Source organism: Equus asinus, chromosome 4 (assembly GCF_041296235.1).
Source record: "Equus asinus isolate D_3611 breed Donkey chromosome 4, EquAss-T2T_v2, whole genome shotgun sequence".
Taxonomy (NCBI): Eukaryota; Metazoa; Chordata; class Mammalia; order Perissodactyla; family Equidae; genus Equus; species Equus asinus.
The window spans coordinates 40,002,125-40,029,803 of NC_091793.1; the positions used below are offsets into that span (position 1 = coordinate 40,002,125).

Genomic DNA, 27,679 nt, shown 5'->3' on the forward strand with positions numbered 1-27,679 from the left:
ACATAAACATCACACATACACACACACACACACACACACTTAAAAGAATTATATTTATCTTTAAAGGAAAAACAGACAAAAGACAGTAAGTGACTCCTCTCCCCACCCCTGGCAAAATCTGTGAATTTATGACTAAAGTAAAATAAAAGAACATATCTGGAATTTAAGTCAAAAGAATAGGTTATTAATTATGATTTCAGTCAAGTCACTTGTTCTTTCTGAGCCTTAGGGTTTTTATTTAACTTCTAAAATGTCAACAATATCTACCTCCCAGGTTTGTTGTGGGAATTACATGAGATAATGTTTTTGGAAGTGTTTTATGAATTTTAAATCTCTATAAAAATAGTACTCATTATAAATTTTAAAAACTCCATATAGAATGCTCAGATCCATATTAATCATCATCATCTATTGTTTATATGGTTTTCTTGAGAAGGAGAAATAAATTGAAAAGGAATAAGGAAAACATTCAGTTTCTATAACACTAAACAATTACAATATACCATAAATATAATAGTTATATAGAGCAAACAGGTCAATCCTGAGAAACATTGTCAGCTCTGAAGAAGTTAATGTCCCATCAATCCTGCTTTTCCATAATAGAGACTGTTTTTGTTGAGTATCTACCTACAAATCAAAAGTATCCTACTAAGGATATAAGCTATACAGTTTAAATATTTAATTAGACTTTTGATTTTAATTTAAGACTATCATATAGTTTTAGATGAACATGGTTTAACATGATTTTTAAAATACTCTAAGGAAAAATATTAACAATTTAATTTGTTCTTTGTTGTATATTCAAGTCTCAAAACAGGGCCTGTATTTTTAAGTAATAATGAAAATGGATGTTATAGAAGAAAAAACAATACTGTTTTCAATAAAATCTAAATCACTCCAACACTTAATATAAATGAACCATGTATTCTCCTCTGAGTACTCAAATATGGAAGATGGCTATATAAGTCATGCCAAACAAGCAAAGCACCAGAATGTGTCAAAATGCAGTTTAAAATGTTCAAGAATCTTAAAGAAACAGTCCAGCTGTTTTATGTTCTATCTTGGATATATTTACATTTAAGAATGTAAATTTTAAAATAGACCCCACTTAGTTTAATTCTATCAGAAATATATTTAAAATCTTTAAAAGTCTCTGTTTCTTAAGCACTGATGAGCTTTTACTTCATAATGCATGCTTGAGATTCTCCCTCATGTTGGTTTCAACCTTAACAATTCCTAGAAAATAGAATTCAAAATTTACCAACTATTCTTATTATAGAAGATAGTATATATGTCACATAGAGCTTTAATCAAAACTAGCTTTATAAATTCAGTATGTGCAAATATCCACCTAACATGATACTACAAGAATGGCATGAAATTGTTTTAAGAATGTGAAAAGAAAATTCTCTGAAAACATTCCCCTCCTTAAATAGAGGAAAGATGAAAGTAAAGAAATAATATAAATAGTATTAATTAAAATTCTTATAGTTACAAATGCTGCCAAATTTAGTAGGACAGTTACTCTTTTACTTCTAACAATAAATGTTTAAAGGAATGTACAAATAATGTTTTTTAAAATCAGTTGGCCATATACTCTAATGTTTTGCTTTTTTACATTGTGCTTTTTATTTTTTACACTTGTACCATCTTTTTTTGTTGAAAATTATAGCTTCAACTTACACAATTCACCCATCATTTAAAATGATTTTTTTTTCACATTTTCAAGTTACTTTCAAGTTCAGCAGGGTGAAGATTTTCCAGAATTTTCGGACCCAGTAATTATATAATTTATTAATTTGATTGGATTTTTTTTACAGTCATTAAATAATTATAGATTCAAGTACATAATTTTAATAACGTTTAAAATGTGCCTCCTTTTATTTTACATTAGCCCTAAAAGCATTTCAATCTATGTAAATAATAGTAAATTATTAACAAATAGTGATAAATAAATTCAGCAATCTGTGGAAACACAATAGGTTTTCATTTTTCTTTTTAAAAAATGCCTATAATAGGATATCAAAATTAGGAAATGATATCTTCTTTTCATTAGGCATGTAATTATTTTACAGTATGTGTTGACTTCCCCATATCACACCAATTTAAAAGAGGGTTAAACTCAAAACACAAACAACCCAAAGATTGTAATGCACGTACCTAATACTTTCTAAACTGGCCTTGAATAGTCACCACTTCATCACATTCCATTTCATTTCATTGTCTTTTTATGAAAAGGAAAATCTTCCACTAACTGGTAACATCATACTATAAATATAACCTCCCTACTCCAGAGCTTCAATTTGTGTTGTTGACTCCTGCTATTCAACTGTCATTTTCTTTATACGATGAAGAAGAGCATCTTTTTCTGAGTGAGCCTCTGCAAGAGCCATTTTAGCTTTAGCCAACTCCTGTTTAAGAGATTCATTCTCTTCCATGAGCTGAAATGATATATTTTGAAAAGAAGAGAATTTAATTAATTTCAGAAAACATAGACTATTTATATAGTATCTAAAGTTGTGACACTTGGGACAGTAAAAATACCCAATGCTGGTGAGGGTGCACTTAAGCTGAAAACTGCTTTGAGAAGCTACTTGGAAACATGTATCAAGCACTTAAAAATGTTCATAAGTTTTGACCTAACAATTCAAAACACTAATTAACTCCTAATTTCCAAATCTAATAGTGATTTTGTTTAATTTCAATTTGACTGCAGCTTTAGACATTGTTGACCTCGCCCCTCTTTCCTAAGCCTCTCTCCTTTTTTGGCTTTATGCCACAGCTCTTTCATGTTTATCCCTGTCTACCTATGGACTTCTCATCTTTTCCTCTGCTGTTTAGGAACCCTTAAATATTGATAATTGGTCATCTTCTCTTATCACTTAAGTCACTCTCTTAGATGATCTCATCTACTCCTGTGGCTCCAACCACCATACATAGCCTGATAAAGCACAAACCTCTCTTGAGCTCCAGACCCACCTTCTGAATATCTCGTTAGACATTTTTCACCTAGATAGCCAGCAGGTCTCCCTTTCCCTCATTAAGACTCAGTTCAAGTATTTTATCATCTTAGAACTACTCTCTAACCCTTAACTATGAAGATATGGATCATACTAAGGACTTTCTCTCCAGAAAAATGCATTTACACAGATAATTAAAATGTGTATTTAATTTCAAAGAATTCTCAGACTTCTTTTAGTCCCAACTTAAGAATTTCTGCCTTATTGACCAAGTTAGGTATTTCCCTATACTTCCCCAGTCTCTGGTACAGCATTTGACATGGTATGCTGTGACCACCGTTCAAACACTCTTGTCTTTCCTCCAGCCTTTGAGTTTCTAAATAGATAGGGATGGTATACTCTTCAATTCTACATCCCTAGCTCAGAGTTTTCATCCAACAAATCCTTGTTGAACAGATGAATGAACTCATTCCATGGTTCTATCATAGAGAATTAAAATTCTGTTGAACATTTTGTTTATTTATAATCGTAAAAAATAAGCAAAACAAATGCTAAGAGAAAGGTTTAGAAATGAGTACATCCACATCCATATTTCTCTGCCATTAGAAATAAATACAAAGCAAAACATAGCAATATGGAAAAATATTTGTTAAACGATGTTAAGTGAAAAAAAATACAGTATTTGCACTAGAATAATAAAATCTTTATAAAAATATGGAAAAGAGCCTGAGGGGAAAAATTTAAAAATAGTGATAGCACTGTAGGAGTTTACAATGTTTTAAAATTGTTTTAAAATATTTTTCCAATATTCTGAAATATTATGATACTTTTGCAACTTAAAAAAACTCCAGCAAAATTAATATGCCCTTCAAGAAGCCTTTCTAGATCCCAGAAACTGGCACTCTCCCACATTTACTTCTCTATCTTCTCATTAGACTACAACCTCTCTGAAGGCTGGGAATGTCCCTATCTTGCTCAACACTACATCCACAGTATCTAACACAGTGCCTGGGCACGTAACAGGCACTCAACACACGTTTAAATAAGTAAAGAAACAATTTTTTAACTATTTAGTATCTAGTATTTATTTTAATTGCTGAAACTGAATGAGACGAATTAGTTTTCCCATTACCTGTTCTCTAGTAAAGTCAAAGGAGTACTCAGGAAAGTTAACTGACTGAGAAGGCCAAGGAACCTCTGGACTCGTCTGAGTGGCTTGAGTGACACTGTGTTGTTTCTTCAAATCATACTTTCCACTGGTAAGCAGTGTTGAATCACTTTTGACATCTTCTTTCAAATCATTTCCAATGTTAAGCATCTGAGAATCTGATCAAACAAATAAAATGCTCAGATAATATTTGAAAATATTTGATAACATAAATCTTAAGTTATACTGTGAAATTTAAAAGTAAATTTATCCCTATTAGTATGAAGACATTATTATGAAATAGAACAATATAGTCAATAAAACTAAAAGCTGGTCTGTTGAAAAATGAACAAAACTGACAAACTTTTAGGTTGACTAAAAACACAAACAAAAAAGAAAAGAAATTACTAGAATCAAAAATGAAAAAAGGGACATTACTATCAACCTTACAGAAATGAAAATGATAATAAAGGAATGCCATGAACAATGTATGCCAATAAATCAGATAACTTATACGAAACAGAAAAATTCCTAGGAAGATACAAACTACCAAAATGGACTCAAGAAGAAAGACAATGTGAATTGATGTATAGCAGGTGAAGAGATTGAATTAGTTATCAAAAAAAACAACCCACAAAGAAAAGCCCAGGCCTAGATGGCTTCAATGGTGAATTCTACCAAACATTTAGAGAAGAAAATAAAATCTTTACAAACTCTTCCAAAAATAGAAGAGGAGGAACATTTCTCAGTTCAATCTATTAAGCCAGTACTACCCTGATTCCAAAACAAGACAAAGTCAAAAGAAAAGAAAACTGAAATCAATATACTTATAAATATGAACACAAAAATCCTGAACAAAATATTCAGAAACTGAACTCAGCAATAAATAAAAATAATTATACACCATGGCAAGTGGGATTCATCTCAGGAATGCAAGGTTGATTTAACATGCAAAAATCTATTAATGTAATACATCACATCAACAGAAAAGAACAAAACCAAAGCCACATGATAACTTCAAGAGACCCAGACAAAACATTTGACAAAATCTAACACTTTCTCATGATAAAAACATTCGGCAAACTAGGAAGAGAAGGGAACTTTCTCAGTCTGATAAAGGGCATCTACCTAAAACCCACACCTAATATCATGCTTATTAGTAAAAGACTGGATGTTTTTCCCATAAGATTAGGAATAAGACAAAGATGCTTCCTCTCACCACTTTTATTCACTATTGTCCTAGAGATTCTAACCAAGGCAATTAGACAAGAAATAAAAGGCATCCAGATTAGAAAGCAAAAAGGAAAAGTATCTCTATTCACAGATGACATGATCTTGTATATTAAAAAAACCCTAACGACTACACTAAAAAAATCTTAGAACTAATGAATGAGTGCAGCAAGGCTGCAGGATACAAGACCAATACAAAAATCAATTGTCATTCTAAATACTTGTTATGAACAATCCAAAAATGAAATTAAGAAAACAATTCCATTTAAAATATCATCAAAAAGAATACAATACTTAGGAATAAATTTAACAAAGGAAGTGCAAAACTTATGCTTTGAAAACTGTAAAGTATTGCTGAAAAAAATTAAAGATCTAAATAAATGGGAAAAAAATTCCATGTTCATGGACGGGAAGACTTAATATTGTTAAGACAGAGATATTCCCCAAATTGATCTACAGCTGTAACACAATCTTTATCAGAATCTGAGCTGACTTCTTTGTAGAAATTAACAAGTTGATTCTAAAATTCATATGGAATTGCAAGGGACCCAGAAGAGTCAAAATAATCTTGAAAAAGAACAAAATTGGAGCCCTCATACTTTCCGATTTCAAAACTTACGCCAAAGCAAGCTGGTAATCAAGACAGTATGGTATTGGCACAAGGACAGATATGCAGATAAACGGAATAGAATTAAGAGAGTCCAGAAACAAACCCATGTGTGTGTCTATGGTCTTTACCCACACACCAAATACAAAAACCAACTCAAATGGATCAAACCTCTAAATTTAAGACCTAAATCTATAAAACTCCTAAAAGAAAACATAGGAGTAAAGTTTCATGACTTCAGATTTAGCAATGGATTTTTAGATGACACTAAAAGCATGAAAGAAACAAAAACAACAAAAGAGAAAAAACCTATAAATTTGATTTCATTAACTTTTGTGCTTAAAAAGTAACAAGAAAGTAAAAAGACAGCTTATAGGATGGGATAAAATATTTCCAAATCATATATTTGATAGAAGACTTATTTCTACAACATATAAAGAATTCTTACAACTCAATAATAAAGACAATCCATTTAAAAAATAGGCAAATGATGTGAATGGACATTTCTCCAAAGATATGCAAATGGCCAATAAAAATATGAAAAGATGCTTGACATCATTAGCCTTTAGGGAATTAATAATATACCACTTCATACCCACTAGGATGCCTATAATCAAAAAGTCAGATAATAACAAGTGTTGACAAAGGTACAGAGAAGTTGGAACCCTCAAACACTGCTAGTGGTAAACATGCAGAATGGTGCGGTCACTTTGGAAAACAGTCTGGCAATTCCTCAAATGGTTAAACATAGTTACCAAATGTCACAATAATTCCATTCTTAGATAAATACTCAAGAGAAACAAAAATTTACACATGATTGTTTATAGCAGTATAATTTATAATTGCCAAAAAGTAGAAACAACCCAATATCCATCAAGCAACGAATGGATAAACAAAATGTAGTATATCCATAGAATGAAATATTATTTGGCCATATGAAGGAATGAATACTGATACATGCAACAACATGAATGAACCCTGAAAACATTCTGCTAAGTGAAAGATGATTGTTGTTAGTGCCACTAATTCAGCTCCTCTGAAATCTGTTCACCATCAGTGACCCTGCTGGTAAGTGAAAGAAGCTAGTCACAAAAGACCATATATCGTATGATTCTATTTAGATGAAATGTCCAGAATAGGCAAATCTATAGAAAGTAAATTCATGGTTCCCTAGGGCTGGGGAAGGAATCAGGAGAGACTGCCAGTAGGTATAGAGATTTTTGAGGGTGATGAGTATGTTCTAAAACTGATTGTGGTGATGATTACACCACACCACATGTGAGCACATTAAATACCAGTGATTTGTGGTATTTGGGTGAATTTTGGTTTGTGAATTATTCTCAAAAATGCTTTAATTAAAAAATAATTATAAAAAACAAGGTAGGGAATATCTTTACACATCAACATTTTTTCTTACTTTCTGGATCATATATAGTCAGAACACTTTAGGTTGCAAGTGAACAAAAGCCAACTCAAACCCGCTTTAAAAAAAGAAACATTATTTGTTTCTGTAACAGGGGAGTCCAAGTGATGGAACTTCAGGCAAGGCTGGTTACTGGGATTCATATGATGTCCTCAGGAGTGTCATTTTAGGAACCTGACTTTCTCTACTTCTCATGTCCACTTTTCTTTTCATCTGCGTTGGTTCAGTCATATGATAGAAAAGGTAGCCACTGGTAACCCCAAACAGATAAGTTTTACAGCCTGTGACCCTTTCTCTCTCAGTGTCCTTATCAATTCACAAAAAAAGTCAGATTGTTTTAGTCACAGTCAACTCATTTACCACTCACCGTGTCCCAAGAGCTGAAATCTTTTTTTCCTTTTTGGTGAGGAAGATTGTCCCTAAGCTAACATCTGTGCCAATCTTCCTCTCTTTTATATGTGGGACACTGCCACAGTGTGGCTTGGATGAACAGTGTGTAGGTTCGTGCCCATGATCCAAACCCTCGAACCCTGGGCCACTGAAGTGGAGCACGTGGACTTAACCACTACACCACTGGGCCAGCCCCTAAGTCTGAAATCTTTTGATTGGCCAAGCTGGGTCCTATTCCCACTTTTGTGATAGGATCATGTGATTGCCAGGCCCACCAAAATCAGATGGAATGAGAAAATGGCAGTTTTCCAAATCAAATTATATTGAGTAGATGAAAGCGTAATATCTGCTCAACATAATTTTGTCCCTTAAAAAGATTCCCAGAGGGGCAGGCCCCATGGCTGAATGGTTAAGTTCATGTGCTCTGCTTTGGCGGCCCAGGGTTTTGCCTGTTCGGATGCTGAGCGCGGACATGACACTACTCATCAAGTCATGCTGAGGCGGCGTCCCACATGCTACAACTAGAAGGACCCACAACTAAAAAACACACAACTCTGTACCGGGGGGCTTTGGGGAGAAAAAGGAAAAATAAAATCTTAAAAAAAAAAAGATTCCCAGAAGGGCATAGCTAAGTCAAAGAATAAAAACATTTTTAAAGCTTTTGTTTGTACTACCAAATTACCCTGCATGATGTTTCTGTCAATTTTACTGGTATTCTGTATCTAGAAAAATGGAATAGTCCTATCTACATGGATAAGTTTCACCAAGTTGAGTTCTGGTCTGTTCTTGGTTTCATTTTATTATAGTGGTTTCAAATCAGAAACTACTTTTTACAATATCATCTTGCACCGATTATGTTTTTACTAATATAATGACAAAAAAAAACCCACAAAAACTGCTGTATTGATTCAGATTCGCATACCATTTGGCTTGGTACTGACTGTAAGAGAAATCCTAAAGTACGATGTCATGGGAAAACCAAGTTCTCCACTCTTTCAAGCTCAAATGACTAATAATACCCCTAAAATACTACTTGATTAGTAATTTATAACATACTTTGCTTTTCAAACTTTTAAAGGAGTAAAAGTCTTCTTTTAAAGGAAATCTGACACAGAATGCTAATATGAACTACAAAGAAAAGCTGAGTTACACTGACTGTAGTGTGAATAACAGAGCACTCAGGGCCCATTCTATTTAGCCTACCTCTCACTACTCATGGGATCCTAAGCATAATGAAAAAATCACTGACTAAACAATTCTGAAATTCATTTTATTTCAATCACTGGGAGGTGCAATGAGGAGAAAAGGGAAGGAGAAAGACAAGGAAAGAGGAAGAAATGTGGGGAGAGGGAAAGAAGGAATGAGGTACAGGAGGGAAGAGAAAGATGGAGAGTGGAAGAGAATGAGGAGGGAGGATGGGAAGACAGGAAGAGGGATGTATATATAAGGGAGATGAAGAAGAGATAGAAAGGAGGAGGAGGTGGGATGGGAAAAGAAGGAGATAAGGGAGGGAATGGGGAGGAAGAGGCAGGAGGAAGGTAAAAAGATGGGAGAGGCTGGAAAGGAACGGGAAGGGAGAGAACTTGTGAATGACAGGGGTGACTGGAGTCTATCACTACAGAAGGATGTATTTCCTTTTATTTGCTTTGAAAGAGCTTTTTTCAAGTTTTTGGGACAAATCTCCACGAACAAATCTATGCCTCTCATGGATGAAATGTGCAGCGTCTTACAGCAACATATACTTTTTCCCTAGCGCAGGCTCTGCCACTTACTTTGTAGCTCTTTCATCTTGAACCATCTGTCTAAACTTCAATTTCTTCACTTGCAAAATGGAGGTGATAAGAATACTAGCCTTAATTATCTCAAAGGGTTATGGTAAGAATTAAATAAGTTAATAATGTAAAGGAACTTGATAAACTGGCAAGCAATATTCAAATATTGTTATAGTACCACAGCAGCTGCTTGATAAATATTTGACTTTGAATATAGACTTTAATAGTTCTCTGTTTACTCAAATAGAAGACTTCATTTTACTTCTCTGGTCATACAGACACTTTTCTGAGTTTAAGTTTTACACTTTTCTTTAGGTTTAGTAATCAAAACCATCTTCCCCTATTCCCAGTCAGGAAGCATTATGGCAATGATCCTAGGGGTGTGGTGTGGCAAAGAGCTACTTATCACAGACCCTTAAATATACAGTGCCCCTTCCCCACAACATACTAAAATAATCTATTAGGAGGTAGTCCCTTCCTCATGACCCTTTTGGTTGAGAATCAATGCCATAATGGGCCACTGTTCTAGATGGGAGTATCCAGGTCCTAGGTGTGCTGGGTAGAAAAATGTTGAGAGCCAGTACACTACCATTAATTAATAGGTGGCATGGTATAAACATACACACATTATATATATATATACACACACACACACACAACAAACGTTTTCTTTTTCTCTTATTAGTAGTCTTATTAATAGTCACCTAATTAGCCATAGTTCACTGAAGCAAGAAAGAAATTATAGTGCACCTTGGCAATTTTCTGAGAAAGTATTTGAAATTTCTCTTTAAAGACTTTACTGAGAAAGTGGCAAGTGTTTTTAAGACTTCCTAGGAAGTGTCAAGTACTATGATAAGCAGCAAAAAAAAGATATAAAAGCACCTATTCCTTCACAATGGACTTCATTTAATCACATCAGATCAGCAGCAACTATAGCTTAGAATACACACTGGAAGAACAGGAAAGAGTGAAGAAAAATATTAGGTAAACTGCCATTATCACAGCAACGAATAGCTATAACAAACTGTGGAAATAGCTACTAATGAGATTTTGAAAGTTCCTGCTTGTTAAATAAATTTGCTTCAAAAGAGAAAAAAACAGCATATCTTGAAATTTCTTAAAGAGCTGTTTGAGAAAGTTGGGCCATTTAAATCATTCCCTAAAAGCCCTTCTAAATTCTAAAAAGTAAATAAAATTACTGTTAATTAAATTATCATAGCTGATATATTTGTCTGAGTCATATTTATTATATATTATCATATAAGCTATATGTGGGGTACATTAGGCTATGTGTTACATTATATATTGAAGACTCTAAAGCAATTAATTTTCACATCATAAGCAAAATAACACAATCTGCCTCATAACATTGATTTTAGGAATACATCGAAATAAAACATGAGATGTTCTACATAAAACAAAGCTTACGTGTTTATGCTTAAAATATGTTGTTCTTTTCAGTGCCAAAGGAAAACTGCTTTAAAATAATCTTGGATTTTGTACAATGCTAATATCCAGAATAGCACAACATACTTTTCCATCATCCCAATCAGATTTCAAAAGGTACGTCTACAACTTAAATGTATGAGAGCTTCTAGTTAACTTCAAACAATACTGTTTCGATGCCCATTTACAAAAAATCTAGCATATGCCTTTTCCTCTAACATTTCATCACTACCTAAATTGCTTTGCTGAAAAGATCCAAATAACCTGTCATTGTAAACGCATGAGATGAGAAAAATATATTCTTAAAATGTAATAAGGAGCTGCTTCCCGTTTTCAAAAGTGTAAGACATGGGGTGCATAAAACGTCAGACATGCCATAACGAAAACTTTTACCTTGCTTTCATTAGGGTAGACTGGTTATTCAGATGTGACTCTTTTTTTAAAAAAAAAACACAACTTGAAAGACAAATCCAAATGGAACTTCCATATTGAAACGATCTTCATGCAAATATACACCCTTGCTAGACCCATGATTTATTTTGCCTTTAGCTACTATATTAAAATAAATTCGCAATAGATAAAATATGTACTTGACTAACTGTATAATAAAGATAAGAAACGTCAGGGAAAATATTGGGGAAGAAATTTCAAAGCACCCTGTTTTAAATTAGTTTTTACTCATCAAACTGATGTTTAATCCTATGAGTGTTTCTCCAATATGAGTAGGCAAATGAATACTTTTCTTCAGATGTTATAAACATGTCATTTAAAACAATATTTTTTGGATTTTGTTTTCTTCAGCAAATATTTTTTTAGTAAACACACACACAAAAATTTGGATTCAACAAGAAATTTCCAACACCCATGAACATCTATATACATATATATATACAAAGTTGTCAAACATATTATTCAATTTCTCTGTAATCAAATTTTTTTATGTACTTATTTTTAAAATTGTTTTTATGTACTCTGAGAAGCATGGTAAAGTTTCTTAATATGATTGTAGTATCTCATTATGATATGACACAATTTCTCCTTATTTCAAACAGGTTTGCTTTATATTTTTCTTTTCTTTTTTTTTTTTCTGCTTTATCTCCCCAAACGCCCCCTGTACATAGTTGTATATCTTAGTTGCAGGTCCTTCTAGTTGTGGCATGTGAGACGCCGCCTCAACGTGGCCTGAAGAGCAGTGCCATGTCCACGCCCAGGATCCGAACCCTGGGCCGCCGCAGAGGAGCGCGCAAACTTAACCACTCGGCCACGGAGCCCGCCCTGCTTTATATTTTTCCATTATGTTGTTAGATGGATAAAAGTTTACAACCAGGGTATGTTTTGGGGAATCTTTTATCCATATGAAACCCTTCTCTGGGCCAATGACTTTAAAAGACACCTCACCAAAGAAGTTATACAGATGGCAAATAAGCATATGAAAAGATGCTCCACATCATATGTCATCAGGGAAATGCAAATTAAAACAACATACCACTACACATCTATTTAGAATGGCCAAAATCCAGAACCATGACACCACCAAATGCTAATGAGAATGTGAAGCAAAAGCAAATTTCACGCATTGCTGGTGGGATGCAAAATAGTACAACAGTGGATGGTACTCTTGAGTGGAATTGCTAGGTCATAGGTAACTGTTTAACGGAGTTACTGCCAAACTGTTTCTAAAGCACCCACACCATTTTACAATCCTAGCAATGTAGGAGGGTTCCAGTTTCTCCACATCCTCCCACCACTTGTTACTAACTATCTTTCTGATTAGTCATCTTAGTGGGTATAAAGTGGTATCTCATTGTGGTTTTGATTTACATTTCCCTAATGGCTAATGATGTCAAGCATCTTTCATGTGCTTATTGGCCATTTGTATGTCTTCTTTGGAAAAATGTCTATTCAAATTGTTCACCCATTTTGTAACTGGGTTATTTATCTTTTTTAGTATTGAGTTATAAGAGTTCTTTATATAGATTGGATATCAGTCTCTTATCAGATATATGACTTGTAAATATTTTCTTCCAGGCCTTACCTAACCCAAGGTCATAAAGATTTACTCTGTTTTCTTTTAAGAGTTTCAACAGTTTTACCTCTTAAATTTAGGTCTCTGATATATTCAGAGTAAATTTTTGTGTATGCTATAAGGAAGTGGTCCAGCTTCATTCATGTGGATAGCTAACAGTTTCAGTACCATTTGTGGAAGAGGCCATTCTTTCCCCCATAGAACTGTCTTGGCACTGCTGTTAAAAATCAATGAACCATAAATGTAAGGGTTTGTTTCTGGACTCTCAACTCTATTCTATTCCAAGAGCTTTTTAAAAAGCTCCTTTTCTACTCTATCGGCTACAGAGTGTTTCTTGCTTAAATCATGCATGTTGCCTGGTACTGTTTTCTTCAAATGTTTCAGAATTCTTGGATATACGTGTATCCCTTTTTCTTGACTATGGATGTTGTTTCTATTTGCCATAGCTGACATCTAGTGATTGTGGGAGAAGAGGTTGTGCTGCTGGGTTAGGGATACCAAATTTGTCAACGGGGTGTGGAATGATTCCCTTCCTGAGGCTTAGCAGCCGCAGAATCTACCCTCAATGTTTTAGTGGATATGCAAACCCCACTGAAACCTGCTCTACTTGGTAACAGCATAAGAGAGGACCTCAAAAAGCAGTACCCAGATTACTCAACCTATTGCCTCAGAGATCCATTCTAATCTCAGTACCCTCTTGGGAAGATTTCTCCTGTTTTTGAGGAGGAACTTGCATAGAGTAGTCCTCTTGGACTCTCTTGATCCTCCTTCTCACTTCTTCACAAGGAAGAAGGTGTGACTTATCTGACTGATGAGTTTAGAAAAATGAACTATGTGTGTATGATTCAGTCTCTTCTCACTTCAGTATAAACCTTGCCTGCAAAAAGGGTACATTCTGTTCTGCCTTCTCTACAAGATAGATCCGTAGTTTCAGGGTCTAAAGCATTTGGGAGAGAGAGATGTACAGCAAATCTATCTTTTCACAGATGTAAGCTATCTTCTCCACCTGAGTTTTACCACTAATGAAGCTAACATTTTGATCTTTGTTGGCCTAACTCCTATGTTTGCTCCAGCTGGTCCCAAACACCAGAGGAGAAGACTCTTCAGTTAAGAAGGGTCCTCCCACACTGCTCCTACCTCAGCAACAGTCCTCTTTTTCATGGGTTTATAGCTACAGATTTTTCTTGTTTTGTCTCTTCAGTTTGCTCTCTGGTTGTGCTCTTTTAAGAATTTTTGATCTACTGATGTTATTTTCCTTTTGCAATGCTGTTATGACTTTATTCTTCTTTTAACATATTTTATGTCATTTCAGAAGGTTTTGATAGGAGATGAAATAGACCCATGTATCACTTCCTCATATTTCACTCTCAAGTAGCTACTAACAAAGAAAGGACTAGAACACCTAAATCTACTGACTCAAGCTCTTTCCACTACTCCACACTACTTTATAAGATATAGTCCTTATATTAGAGACCTTAAAAATCTTGTTACAATGGAGATACAAACATTAAAGCAGAACTGAATACAAAGCAATATACTATAAGTAACTAAAGTACAGAGATTAAATACCTAAGAATTATAAGAGGTCACATCAGGTTACAGAGAAGGGCTCATTGAAAAGGAGACACTTGAGATGACCTTGGAAGGGAACAAATAATACTAATGAGGAATAACAAGGCAAATAAGAACATGGAGGTGGGCAAGTACAAGGCAAATTCCATTACAGGGAGTATACCAGGTTAGCTGAGTATACATAAAGGAAGAGTGGAAAAGAAAGCTAAGAAAGAGATCAAGTAAGAGACCCAAGTGAGATCAAGAGACATGTAAGACCATAAAAGCCTCTCACTTTCATTCAAAACACATGTGTAGAACAGGTACTAAATCACCTGTAGATCAGTTACCTCCAAGGTAGAGGGGTCCACACATAGATGATATTTTACTACAATGAACTGAAAGTTTCCCTCAATCATCTACTAACATATGTACATACATATAAAATGAATAGGTATGAGTGAAAAAAACTCAATCATTTAAATAATTTAATTTCAAATTTCAATAGGTATTCATTCAAGTTGTTTTTCATATATACCTCTGATATGAAAAGAGCCATCATCATTTCTCTCTACCACAAGATGATCAATATGAACAGTTACAGGAGCTGGTTCCAGGGATATTGAACTACTACGAGGACTGTCATCCTACACAAAAGAGAAATAGTATCAGTATGTTGTTAATAAAGTAAACAATAAAATTAAAGTAATCATTTTCTTAATAAACATTACTTCAGTCAATACAATCTTTAATGAGTTAGAAATATATCTTTACATACAGTGAGAAAACTGCCTGTTCTTTAAGAAGGATCTCTATATCATTCATCACAAAGACCAACAAATTCATTTCAATAAATGCTGAGAGTGTATGTATTATTGAGAAGGCATATTCTTAGACATGAAATCAAAGTCCAGATAGGCAAAGTGAACATTTACAACATAAAAATATTTATTAACATACTTTTAAATTTATTTTTGTGTTAGAAACTTGTATCTTCATTGGCATCACTGTTGCAACAGTTTCATCTTCCAAAAAATGTTGAATATTCATAAGAGAAGATGTAAGAAACTCAGTGCTAAAGTTTTCTATATGGCATTGCAGAAATCCATTTTTTTCTGCAAGCAAAGAGTGTATTACAGCACCAGGCCCACTTTCAAATCTCAGAGTAATCTCAGGAGAGGATTTGGAATGAACTACAGCTTTATGATCTGAACCTATTAAAAAAAATATAAAAATTATAACTTGTAGCACTAATCAAAAATGTCATTCTTGATTATTTGTCATTAAGAGGTTATTGTCACTTTGTACAATGTTAAAGTAATAATAATAATAAAAGTTTTAATATTTCTCCTTAATTTAAATATTTACAGTACATATACAACATACCATACACAACCCTAATTTCAATTTTTACAAACAACCTTCAACTGCAATAATGTTGACTTATCTATATTTTCTCTTTTTTGGTAACATGCCAAGACATAAATCTAATATGATGCATACCTCAGATACTTAGTGCATGTATGAGTGTGTGCCTACCTATAAATTTGTATTACAGTCATGCATTGCTTAATGACAGGGATACGTTCTGAGAAATGTGTAGTTAGGCAAACATCATAGAGTGTACTCACACAAACCTCGATGGTATAGCACACTACACACCTAGGCTTTATGGTACGATATGAGGTCTGTTGTTGACCAAAATGTCGTTAAGCAGTGCATAGCTGTATAACAGACAACTGCGATGAAGAAAAACGTCATGGCATTTCAAGTGACTCTTAAGCTATTTCTCAAGAAGTAACAAAAGCCTAAAGTTCTTCACCTTCCTCATTAAAACTGGGTCATTAAATAATTGTAAAAGTAAATACAGAAGACCTCATTAAAATGTTTCTGTTAGAAGAGAAACTTGAAACTGAAATTACAGCAAAGGAAATACACATATAGATTTACATTTACTTATACCTCGGCCTTCCTCCAAAAAGAATTTGAGGTGGCTTAGAGAGATAAAAATACTCGAGGGGAAAACAAATTTTAAAATTTCAATAGGGCATGCAAAGAATGTCGAATTTCAAAAAACAAAAGTTCTTAATGGAACCACTGAAGTGAAATGGCCTTCATGGTAACTATTTTGTTCATTTCACATTACCCAGCTCCAAAATGGATGGAAGGCACACACACAAGGCATAATAAGAAGTAAACAATAGAAAAGTAAGGATAGAAGGGAAAAGGTAAAGATGTAGTAAGGTTATCAACTCAAAATACATTACTTAAATTTCTCTGCCAAAGATGGATCAAAAATGAGCTTCCTACCAGCAAAGAGAAAAATATGATCGGTTTCACAATTCATAGAATCCATGAGTTAAAAATAAACTAATTGTTCTGGAAAGGCAAAGCTGTTTCAGTTATTGAGGTATCAAAGGTATCTGTCCCATGGGTCCTCGTCATAAGACCCCACTAATTAAATTCATGATGAAAAAATGTTTATTTTCCATCAACGTGGATGTGAATATTTTAGTCTTACAGAAGTCAAAAGTATACATAATTTGTGCAGTGAAGGTGGTGCAAGAAATTAAAGATATATGTATTTATGTATCAAGGATAGATTTCCATACATGAGTCAAAGCAGAGAGTTGTTTATAAAATTTTTATTTCAGGTAGAGGATGATATTTAATTAATGTTAGTACTACTTACTAACATTCAAAATAAATAATATAGACACAAGAAGAGTTCAAATAAAATTTCAAAAAATCCTTTAAACAATTAAGAATTCATATATTATTTTTTTAAATAGAAGGTAAAAGAAATGGCCACAAACTGATAATGGTTAGATAGTCTTCTTTCCTATATCAAGAAAAACAAGAGTTAAGTGTCTATTTAACAATCACAGCAATTATAAACAAATGACTTGGTAAACGTGATTTTATTTTTTGTCTTTTATCTATCTACATATCTATGTCTACACACACATATGTATACATACAGATACATACTCCAGGGGGTTGAGAGCCAGAAATAATTTCAAACAAAAAAGAGTATTTATTTGGAATAGAGATAAAATAAAATCTTCGTTAGTCAAAAACCACTCCTCCCTACTACCTCGTATACCATGAAACTATCATGTTAAGGTCTTCTTTTTAAAGGAATCCAAAATCCACACACTATAGAAAACCTAAAACAAACAAAAGCAAAAACAACTTTGCAATTTTCATCATTCCTGTCAGAGCAGCAGCCGTGTATATAAACTGTAGATCAAATACACTCTTTATTCATATGGCTTATTAATGTTTGAAATGTTTAAGCTAAACTATTTTTTTCTCCTTTGCCCTTTATTCCATTTCCCATTTATCCTTCCTTTTCCTTTCCTTTCTTTCTTCTTGTTTATCTTCAAACAACCAAGTGAGAAAACATAAGGCATTAGACAGCAGTGCCTATATAACCCATATATGAGGCATTTCAAAATGATTTCTTCAGTTAGAAACAACATGAAACAAAGTGACAGGACATCGTACTAAGTGAGGTATAAAGACAAGTAAGAAAAAATTCCACAATTGGAAATAATCTAAGAGTGCACAATTTGAAGAGCGTTTGAGTACAAGACAGTGTGTAGGTTTTGAAATTTTACATTCAATCTTTTTTTTTTTTACCCACTACGAAACCTTTCCATATACTTAGCTTCCTCCACTTTGCATGCTATTGGGATTTACACTGGCTAATATAAAATTCTTAAAACTTTTTTAGTAGATACATTGTTAACCCAAGGCCTACTCATAGAAAAAAGCCAGGAGTCAATTTTTTCCCCATGATGCTGGTTTATAGACAAATAGCATTTACCTGCAATTCCCAGCATGTGAGGTGATAGCATATTTATTTGATATCATGCAGGACTGTATGTATTTCAACATGTTATTTATCAGATATAGCATTCTGTGTATATAGCAAAGAAAAATATTATAGCTCAGTGAGTTTTTAAAAGATTTAAAAAACTGAACATTATCATTTAAAATTCTTAGCATAACTAGTCAAATTCATTTCTTCAAATGACTGAAAACCATGAGTGATAACTCTATATAAACTTTGAAAATGGGATGGTTTAATGCGGTTCCTCTTCATATACTGCATGTTTTGTTGCTTATATCCCTCTGTGTCCAAGTGAATGTCTTGATATTAAAATGAAGCATCATAAGAACAGGACACATGATTTTTCCAAATACCAAGTATCATGCCAGACTCAGGAAATGTCTGCTTAAAAGCAAGACAATGGAATACAGAAATTAACATTTATACTAGTGTGGAACGAAGTCTGACCTTCTAGGATTACTTTATCTTTCTTTTCATATAGAAAAAAGCTCAGTTTTCTCAGACCTATCTCAAAGAACAGAAAGATTGAAAAAGTAAAAGACGGAACTTATCAATAGCAGAAACAAAAAGAAATTAGCGACCACATCTTCAACAGACTATATTTCTGGTAACTTAATCAAAATACTTTTACTGAAATAAGGAAATCTAAAAGAACAAATCTCTTGCATTATTATGAATAAACGTAATTTCCTTGAATTCACTTATATCAAAGATAGGACTGCCAATGAGTCACATCTATAAAAAACAAAACACGGTTAAATCATATTAAAGTCTTACCTACTGGACGATTACAAAGGTAATGCCGAAGACTGATATTGCCTAACTGATCTGGTGTCACTTGGTCCACTTGAAGACAGATTTCCGTATCTTCCCCTCGGATGTCAATCTCCCCATTAACACCAGTAATTTTAAACACCACAACTGACATCTAATAATGATTGCATAAATAACATTAGTATACCAAGTAATTCAAAATGAAATTCAAGAAATAACACAGGAAGCTACTATAACCTCTAAGAATACAACTGTGACCTAATAAACCAAAAACAAACTGTGATCAACAGAACATGGTTACTATGTTATAGTGACAAACTTCAGCTACCTTTCTTTCTATTCAGGCAAGGGAAGAATTTTTTTAAGTCACAAAGATTAGATTAATTATATGACACTTCCATGTGCTATTATTTTCACTAAAAGCTGAATGTATTTTCTAAGTCCTCCATAAGAATACTTCACTGGATGAGAAGGGCTTAAAATAAAATCGATTAACAAATTTGTTTTGTAGAAAGTCCCTCACAAGAACTACCATTCTTACCATCAAACTTTTTCAGTGTATCTATATGGAACTAAAGTACAGGTCAAAAAATAACAGGCAAGATGGAAAACAGAAAGAACCTCCCCTCTTCTACACAAAAAAACCTTGAAACACAAATTTCGAAAAATGAAAGTCAGAGAAAAACAATTCAGTAAGAGGGAAGGAAGAATTTTCAAGAGTACAAAGAACAAAGTGAATCCCCACCATCTAAGTCAATTCATTTTATGTATTAATGTCTTAAAATCTGTACATAATGAATGGGATAAAGTTGGTGGCATTTCTCTTCATAGCATCTCCCTGAAATGATTACCAGGTCATCATGATTTTCTTGAGCACCCTCTGAAGTTGTACTGATGGCATCTGGAGAGGTTTCACCATAATTCTTCAGGTTTACACTGGCATTTGCACTCTGTGCTGGGCTCTGGTAATGTGTAGTTGAGTTCTTTTCAATACCTAAAATAACAGAACAATAAACTAATAAATTAAAATCAGTTTTACACATGATCAAACAATATTACATTCATCTAACCAAAATAGACTATTCCTTCAATTCCTTCTCAAGCATAACCTTATTTAGGACAATAAACAAAGGAAAATTAAATTGTGGTTAGTCAGCAAATAATAAGAAATAAATTCCCACAATAAAATGTTAGACATACTAAAGCCCTAAACACAGTATGAAAAGAAATCTACCACAGCTGACCACAGTCTGTGTTCTCCCCATTGCAGGTGCGGTGCTGGCATAACTAGCAGGTTCCTAGTCAGCCAGCTTCACCCCCATCTAACCTATCCTACATTGAATAATCCCAGTCTGACCCCTTCATTTCCCTTTCAGTATCCTACAGTAACTTCTAATTATCTTCCACATGAAGTTAGTGCCACTACTATCAATGTGATCATTCTCTAGATCCTTATTTACCTGCCTTATTCAATGTGCTATAATATAATATTTCTCAAACTCTCCATGGTAAAAGACAATTTTTAAAAAATTTTGTGTCTATCACAGATCAATACTTTCAAAAAATACCATAAAAGTGAATTACTATAAAAATTAGATTAGAAAAGCCAAAGACATAGAAAACAGCCTCAACTTTTTTATTATATTTATGACTATATAATCAGCTTCTAACTCAGTGCCTGGCAACAGAGTAGGTGCTCAATAAATTATCTATTTAATGAACGAACAAACAATTTTTAGGACTAGGGAACATGTATGTAAATATAATTGTGGTATGAAAAGATGATAAACTTCTATTTCACAGGGAGTTCATAACAAAGGGGTTGAGGAAACTTCCCTGATAAAATAATATTTAAACTAAAATAAAAAGAAAGAAAAAGAGCATTCTAGGCACAGGCACAAAGACTGAGGTGAAAAAAAGCTTGTCATAGTGAATAAACTGAGATAAAGTCTGAAATATACTATAGTACATATGAAGCAGCTATGTGTGTGTGTGTTCATAAATATGTATACATACATAAGTATATGTGTTATCCGCATGTATACATGTGTGTGTGCACACACACATATATAAAAATACACAGAAAGTTGCCAGCCCAGTGGCGCAGCGGTTAAGTTCACATGTTCTGCTTCGCCAGCCCGGGGTTCGCCAGCTCAGTTCCCAGGTGTGGACCTATGCACTGCTTGTCAGGCCATGCTGTGGCAGGCGTCCCACATAAAATAGAGGAAGATGGGCATGGATGTTAGCTCACAGCCAATCGTTCTCAGCAAAAAGAGGAGGATTGGCAGCAGATGTTAGCTCAGGGCTAATCTTCCTCAAAAAAAAAATATATAGTAAAAGGTCTGTAAGTATATAACCAAGAGCTGATGCTAGTTATTTGTGGAGTGGGGAATGGCATCAAGGGCAGAGTAAGGGTGGTATTAAAGTGATACCTTCAATTTTTACTCTAGACATTTCTATAATACCTGATATTTTTTTCCAACAAGACAGCATTCATATATTTCTTGTAAAATTAAAACAAAAAACAAGAGTCTTTATCCTAGTGAAAATCAATTCCTCTTACATAAAATCATTACAGTTCAGGAGAACTAGGAATACATAGTTACCTATCATTTAAATGTTACCCACAAAATCAATGCCCTTATATTTTTCAAGATCCTAAAAATAGTCTGCTACTGGAATCTATTCTAAGACAGTAATTAGAAATGCAGACAAAAATGTCTGAACAACGATATTAATTACAGCATTCTTATAACTGTAAAAACCTATAAGCAATCTAAACATCCAATATCAGGGAAACAATTAAAAGGTTATGGTACATTCTTTTGACAATTTAATATAGACTTTAAAAATACTTTCAAAGGAGTTTAAATAATATTAGAAAATGCTTACAAGTGATGAAAAGCAGGTTAAAAAATTATATAGGTAGTATAACACCAAGTACACACATATGAATATATACATGTAAATTCATAAAATAAGTGACAGTTGATATATCTAGGTTGTGGGACTTGGGGGTTATTTTCTTTTTCAAATAGTGGTTGTCTGTATTTTCCAAGTTTTCCACACAAGTGGTAGTCACTTTTATTAAGTATTTAATTTTTAGAAATAATAAGAAAATCACTGATGGTTTTGAGACTAAGTAGGGGTATTTTTTACAGGAATAATGTTTTTGAAGTATATTTTGATCACAGAACAGAAATCTTCTGTTAAGCTAGGATTTTAAACCACAAAGAGGGCAGGGGAACTAGGCAATAGAGCTCTCTGTGAATCTAGAAAAAGATTTTTTACATCCCATGTCAGCACCTCTTCTACATTTAACTGGTAGAGTATGCTGGAAAGGAGACTGCTATGAATAGCATATAATTGGGTTAGATTAGGGCTCTTTGTTTACATATGGCAAATCATTTCCCAAGTGTGGGGAGCTAGGATAGCATACTGGTTGGTTAAAGCTTAGGCTCTTGAGTCAGACTAGCTGAATTCCAAATCTGCCTCTGTTACTTCCCGACTGTATACTAATTTCTCTAAGCTTCAGTTTCTGAAGCTAAGAGCCTTTCCTTACCTGAGCCGTTTTCAACTGCATGAATAGGCACGTTAACCTTTATACACGAAGTAATTCATATTTGCCTCTAGTTTCTTTAGCTTCAGTGTCTGTGGAAACTACTCTCTGGCTATGGCCCATGCTTTTGTTCCTGTTCACAGTCACCAAAGCCTTCGTGATGGGGACGCTTCTAATACTTTCTAAGTCATTCCTAGTGGTCTTTACTGAAGCATTGTGTGCCTCTGAATAAAATGAGGGACTCATCCAGTTCCATCATACATGATCATGTATGTGAGAGAATCCTGGTTATGAGAAACGGTAGATCCAGTCTGGGAAAATTCCAGTCAAAGGACCACATAATTGAAAATTCACCATGCAAATTAAGCCCATCTAATCAAAATTCCAGATACAGGAGTCTGTGATAAAGGCTAGCAGCCTTAATACTGTCTGCTTTATGATCCAAATGACTATACAAATAATTGCTGGATGTCAGCCATAAAAAGGTAGGAGTATCTGGTTAAAAGAAGCAATGGAACAACCATTAGAAAGTAAGGTACCATGCTCTTTGTATTGTGTGTGTAGGTGTATAAAAATAAGTCTTTTCGGAGCTGTACTTAATTGCTGAATATAAATAAAAAAACATCACTTCTAAGATTTACATATATATAATATGAATTCTTAAACTGTTACTGCTTTACCTTTTTCCAAAAATATATGACTATCACTTCCATCACTTTCTAACAACTGTTCTTCCAATATCATGCTGTCAAGTGAAATGGTATCCAATGAGGTTTGTGAGGAGCTTCTTTTCATATTCTTATAGGAAACAGAGAGTGGAGCCAGACTGGGTGGGTAACGTTCCTTAGGCTTTCCACTGTTAATAAACAAAATTATCACATATAAGGGAAAGAATTATTTCTAAAAAATACTTCTAAGAAAATAAAAACACAGCAGTCCCCCCTTATTCATGAAGGATACATTCCAAGACCCTCACTGGATGCCTAAAATCAGATAGTACTGAACCCTATCTATACTATGGTTTTCCTATACATACATACCTACGATAAAGTTTAATTTGTAAATTAGGTACAGTAAGAGATTAACCACAATAACTGATAATAAAATGGAACAATTATAATAATATACAGATGGTCCCCGACTTACAATGGTTCGACTTAACAGTTGTTCCCCCTTACGATAGTGCAAAACTGATATGCATTCAGTAGAAACCATAATTCGAATTTTGAGTTTCGATCTTCACCCAAGTTAGCAATATGATACTCTCATGATGCTGGGCAGTGACAGTAAGTTGCAGCTCCCAGTCAGCCACGTGATCACGAGGATAAACAACCGATACACTTGCAACCATTTTATACCCATATAACCATTCTGTTTTCCACTTTCAGTATTCAATAAATTACATGAGATATTCAACACTTTATTATAACACAGGCTTTGTGTTAGATGATTTTGCCCAAGTGTAGGCTAATGTAAGTGTTCTGAGTATGTTTAAGGTTGGCTAGACTAAGCTACAATGTTCAGTAGGCTAGATGTATTAAATGCATTTTTTGACTTATGGTATTTTCAACTTAGGGTGGGTTTATCAGGATGTTAACCCCATCAGAGGTCGAGGAAGATATGTACTGTAATCAATGTAAATTTTAGCAACCTCAGCATATGATTTTTTTTTCTTAATAAGTTGAAAACTTTCTCTTTTCACTTACAGGAAGCACTTTATAGCTTCTCTTTGGCATATCCAAATTGCCAGCATCACCACTCTTGCACTGTGGGGCCATTATTAAGTAAAATAAGGGTTATTCGAATGCAAGCACTGAAATTCCACAACAGTTGACCTAATAACTGAGATGGCTACTAAGTGACTAACGAGTGGGTAACATGTACAGCATGGATATACTGGACAAAGGGGTGATTCACATCCCGGGCAGGACAGAGTGGGAGGGCTCGAGATTTCATCATGCTACTCTAATGGTATGTAATTGAAAACTTATAAATTATTTCTGGAATTTTTCATTTAATATTTTCAGACTGTGGGTAAGTGAAACCGTGGATAAGGGGGACTACTGTACATGTATAGTATCCATAAGTTTTAAAATTATATTTTACAAGTATAAGCTCAAAGGGTTTTCATATTGTGAAAAACCTACTCTTCCATGTATAAACTCTAACAATGCCATATTTTGTCATGAGGTTCTCTGTCTAAAAACAAAATACACTCATGTGCACACACACACAGAGCAAAACAAAAACCCCTCAGATTCCAGTAGTATGTTGTTACCTTAATGATGACTGCGATTTAAGTGTTCTAACTGTAGGTGCTTCTTCTTTACTGATTTCCAGGTTCTCAGAGAGCAAAGCTGTTTCTGCAAGCAAATCTTCAGCTTTAAAGATCAACTCTATGGTTTCATTTCCTTTACTAGTTAAACTATTTGAAAGTATGTTTTGATTACCATCATTATCAAATGAGAGCATACTGGAATCTTCTCTGTAGTTTAACACACTATTTGAATCTGTATAAGATAAATCCTTTTTGTCACTCATTTCTGATCCAATTTCTCCGGAGCCACTTTTGCAAACAATTCCACTACTTTCATCTTCACTTATTTTCCCTAAACTTTTATCTGATAAGTAATCCAGAAAAGAAATACCTTTTTGCAGATTTGTATCACTAGCTGATTTGAAAAGGAAAGGATCCTTTGAAGGGACATGGCTAAGGTCAACACTCATAGATCTGTTGTCTGACATATCATTAACAGTTACACTTCTAATTTGATTTATACTATTAACTTTTCTTTTTGAAGACAAAAGTTCTCCATTTTCTGTAGGCAAATAATCAGGAACAACTGGGCTCACACTTTCAGAAACAGGAGACTTAAGAGTATTTGCTTGATCCACGGGATGTAGCAAAAGAGCCACTTCTGCACTCTTAAGTAAAATTCCAATGCAGATGGATGTCTGACTAGCAGGACTGCCAGTCACAGCTTCTACATCTTTCCTTAAGTTCTCTGAAAGCAGAATAAGTGACTCATGGAGAAAAAGCAGGAGCAGATACTGGTAGTGATTGATCTGCATACTGACATGTTTATGAACGTGAACCAGGACATGAATATCTGCATCTGATGAAGAAGAGGAAAACCTTAAAAACGTATCTGAAGGTTTCTGACTACCATTTGTCAAGGGGTCAGACTCTATACTATAATACTCCTTCAAGAGCTTTTTCCGCTTCAATCGGCCAGTCAGATCACTAGATTCACTTTGCGATGTATTTAGAGATACCTGATTACAAGTCTGCAGCTCTTTTTGTGACACTGCATACTTTGTTGGTTGACAAATCCAGACAGAAAGAGGGAAAGAGTCTACAAAATTTATTGGTCGTCCTTTTCCACTTTTCATCCCTTCATAATCTATCCAAAATTGAGAAAAGTATATAGCCCAAACATCTGTGGCAGCAGAAGTTTTAAGAGTGTGTTTATTCAACTTGGGAATAATATTTCCTTTATAAACTTCATGCATTTTGGTATCTTGTTCATGAGCATGTCTCTGGAAAATTGGATGCAGAAGATTAAAATTGTCACCAGATTTGGGGAAGCTAGTATATGTTTTACTGAAAAAATCACAATCTTTGAAGTCTTGAAACAAAGCTTCTAGATCAGAATGTCGACAGTTTGGACAGTGCCTTGTATTTGTAGCAATCATTTCAGAACTCTGAATGGAAACTGCATGTGGTTGATCTTGATGACATTCAGATTTCATTTCAGAAGGAATGACAAACTAGAAAAGAAAAAACATTAATCTAGACTAACTTACAAATCTATACATCTTGAAGATAAAATAAAGAACATGAATTAGCTCAGGAATTCTTTTTAACATGTCCTGCCAAAATACTAACTCTCTCTCCCCAAATAATTTTATTCAATTGAATGAAAGGGACTTAAATGATTAACCACTAAGAAAAGAACTTAACTTAAAAAAACAAACAATAAATAATGTACATAACATAAATAAATATATTGGCATACAATATATCACAAAGTAAAAAGAACAAAATTGAATTAAATCAGTACTACTAAATGCTTACTATGCCCGAGTACATAGAAGAAAGTGCCAAGTTTGGAAAGGGAATTTTTTTGTTAGGATGTTTCAAATCAAATCGATTTAGAGGATGACTGGATGAGTAAACAGAATGACTGAATAGACGTCATTAGAAATCACTTTTCTGGGAGAAAATAACCTGAAGAGGATAGGTCAAACTATTTACTAAAGTAATTTTCCAGAGATAATTAACCTCACTCCTCAAAATACATCAAAGAGTTCAAAGGTAACTGGTTTTAAAACTGTCCATACTCAGAAAATGTAAAGATCATTATATAATTGTCTTAAATTATAACAGTAAATGTTATAAAATGTGTCCCTTTATATTTAATATTGCAAGATCTTTGAGAAGATCTTTAAAACATTTCTGCCATGCAATTGTTGAGTATTATGAATCACATTTTACAGAGAAGAAATTAAAGACATATACATTTATTCTACCAGCAACAAGATCTGGAAACTGAAATTTTCATCCATGCCCAAGTCTTTTTCTATTTACTATACTATACTAGCTATTTTTTTTAAGAACACTTCCTTCCTTAAAAGTTTAAATATCCACAGAATTCAGATTACCAACTACTTGGCTATAATAAAAAGCAACTTTCTATTATCTTTGGATGTTAATAACAGAATAAATGTGAACAAAAAAAACCTAGATATCACTTAAAAGCTTCACTGTTTTCACTGAAACGAAAAATTTTATCAGCTCTGGTAAAAAGTAGGACAAAAATGACTGATTAAAATTTTACTTCTACTGTTGACCTCCAAATAGATGAGCAGTAAAAAAAATAAGTAAGTAAAAGGAAGGTAGAGAAAGAAGGGGAAAAAAACTTCATCTTTTAA

General features: G+C 33.8%; 1 protein-coding gene across 2 annotated transcripts in view; it reads right to left on the bottom strand.

Annotated features, from left to right (window-relative positions):
• Positions 1–2,315: 2,315 nt before the first annotated feature.
• BLTP3B (bridge-like lipid transfer protein family member 3B) overlaps positions 2,316–27,679 on the bottom strand; it is an 87,364-nt gene continuing 62,000 nt past the window's right edge. For both annotated transcript variants that reach the window (XM_014835022.3, XM_070507135.1), the window contains 8 exons: positions 25,023–26,515; positions 23,425–23,600; positions 20,037–20,179; positions 19,189–19,339; positions 15,513–15,766; positions 15,091–15,199; positions 4,093–4,286; positions 2,316–2,441 (listed from right to left, as the gene is read on the bottom strand). In XM_014835022.3, coding sequence (XP_014690508.1) covers positions 2,322–2,441; positions 4,093–4,286; positions 15,091–15,199; positions 15,513–15,766; positions 19,189–19,339; positions 20,037–20,179; positions 23,425–23,600; positions 25,023–26,515 — 2,640 coding nt within the window. In that variant the 3' untranslated portion in view covers positions 2,316–2,321. The remainder of the gene's footprint in view (positions 2,442–4,092; positions 4,287–15,090; positions 15,200–15,512; positions 15,767–19,188; positions 19,340–20,036; positions 20,180–23,424; positions 23,601–25,022; positions 26,516–27,679) is intronic.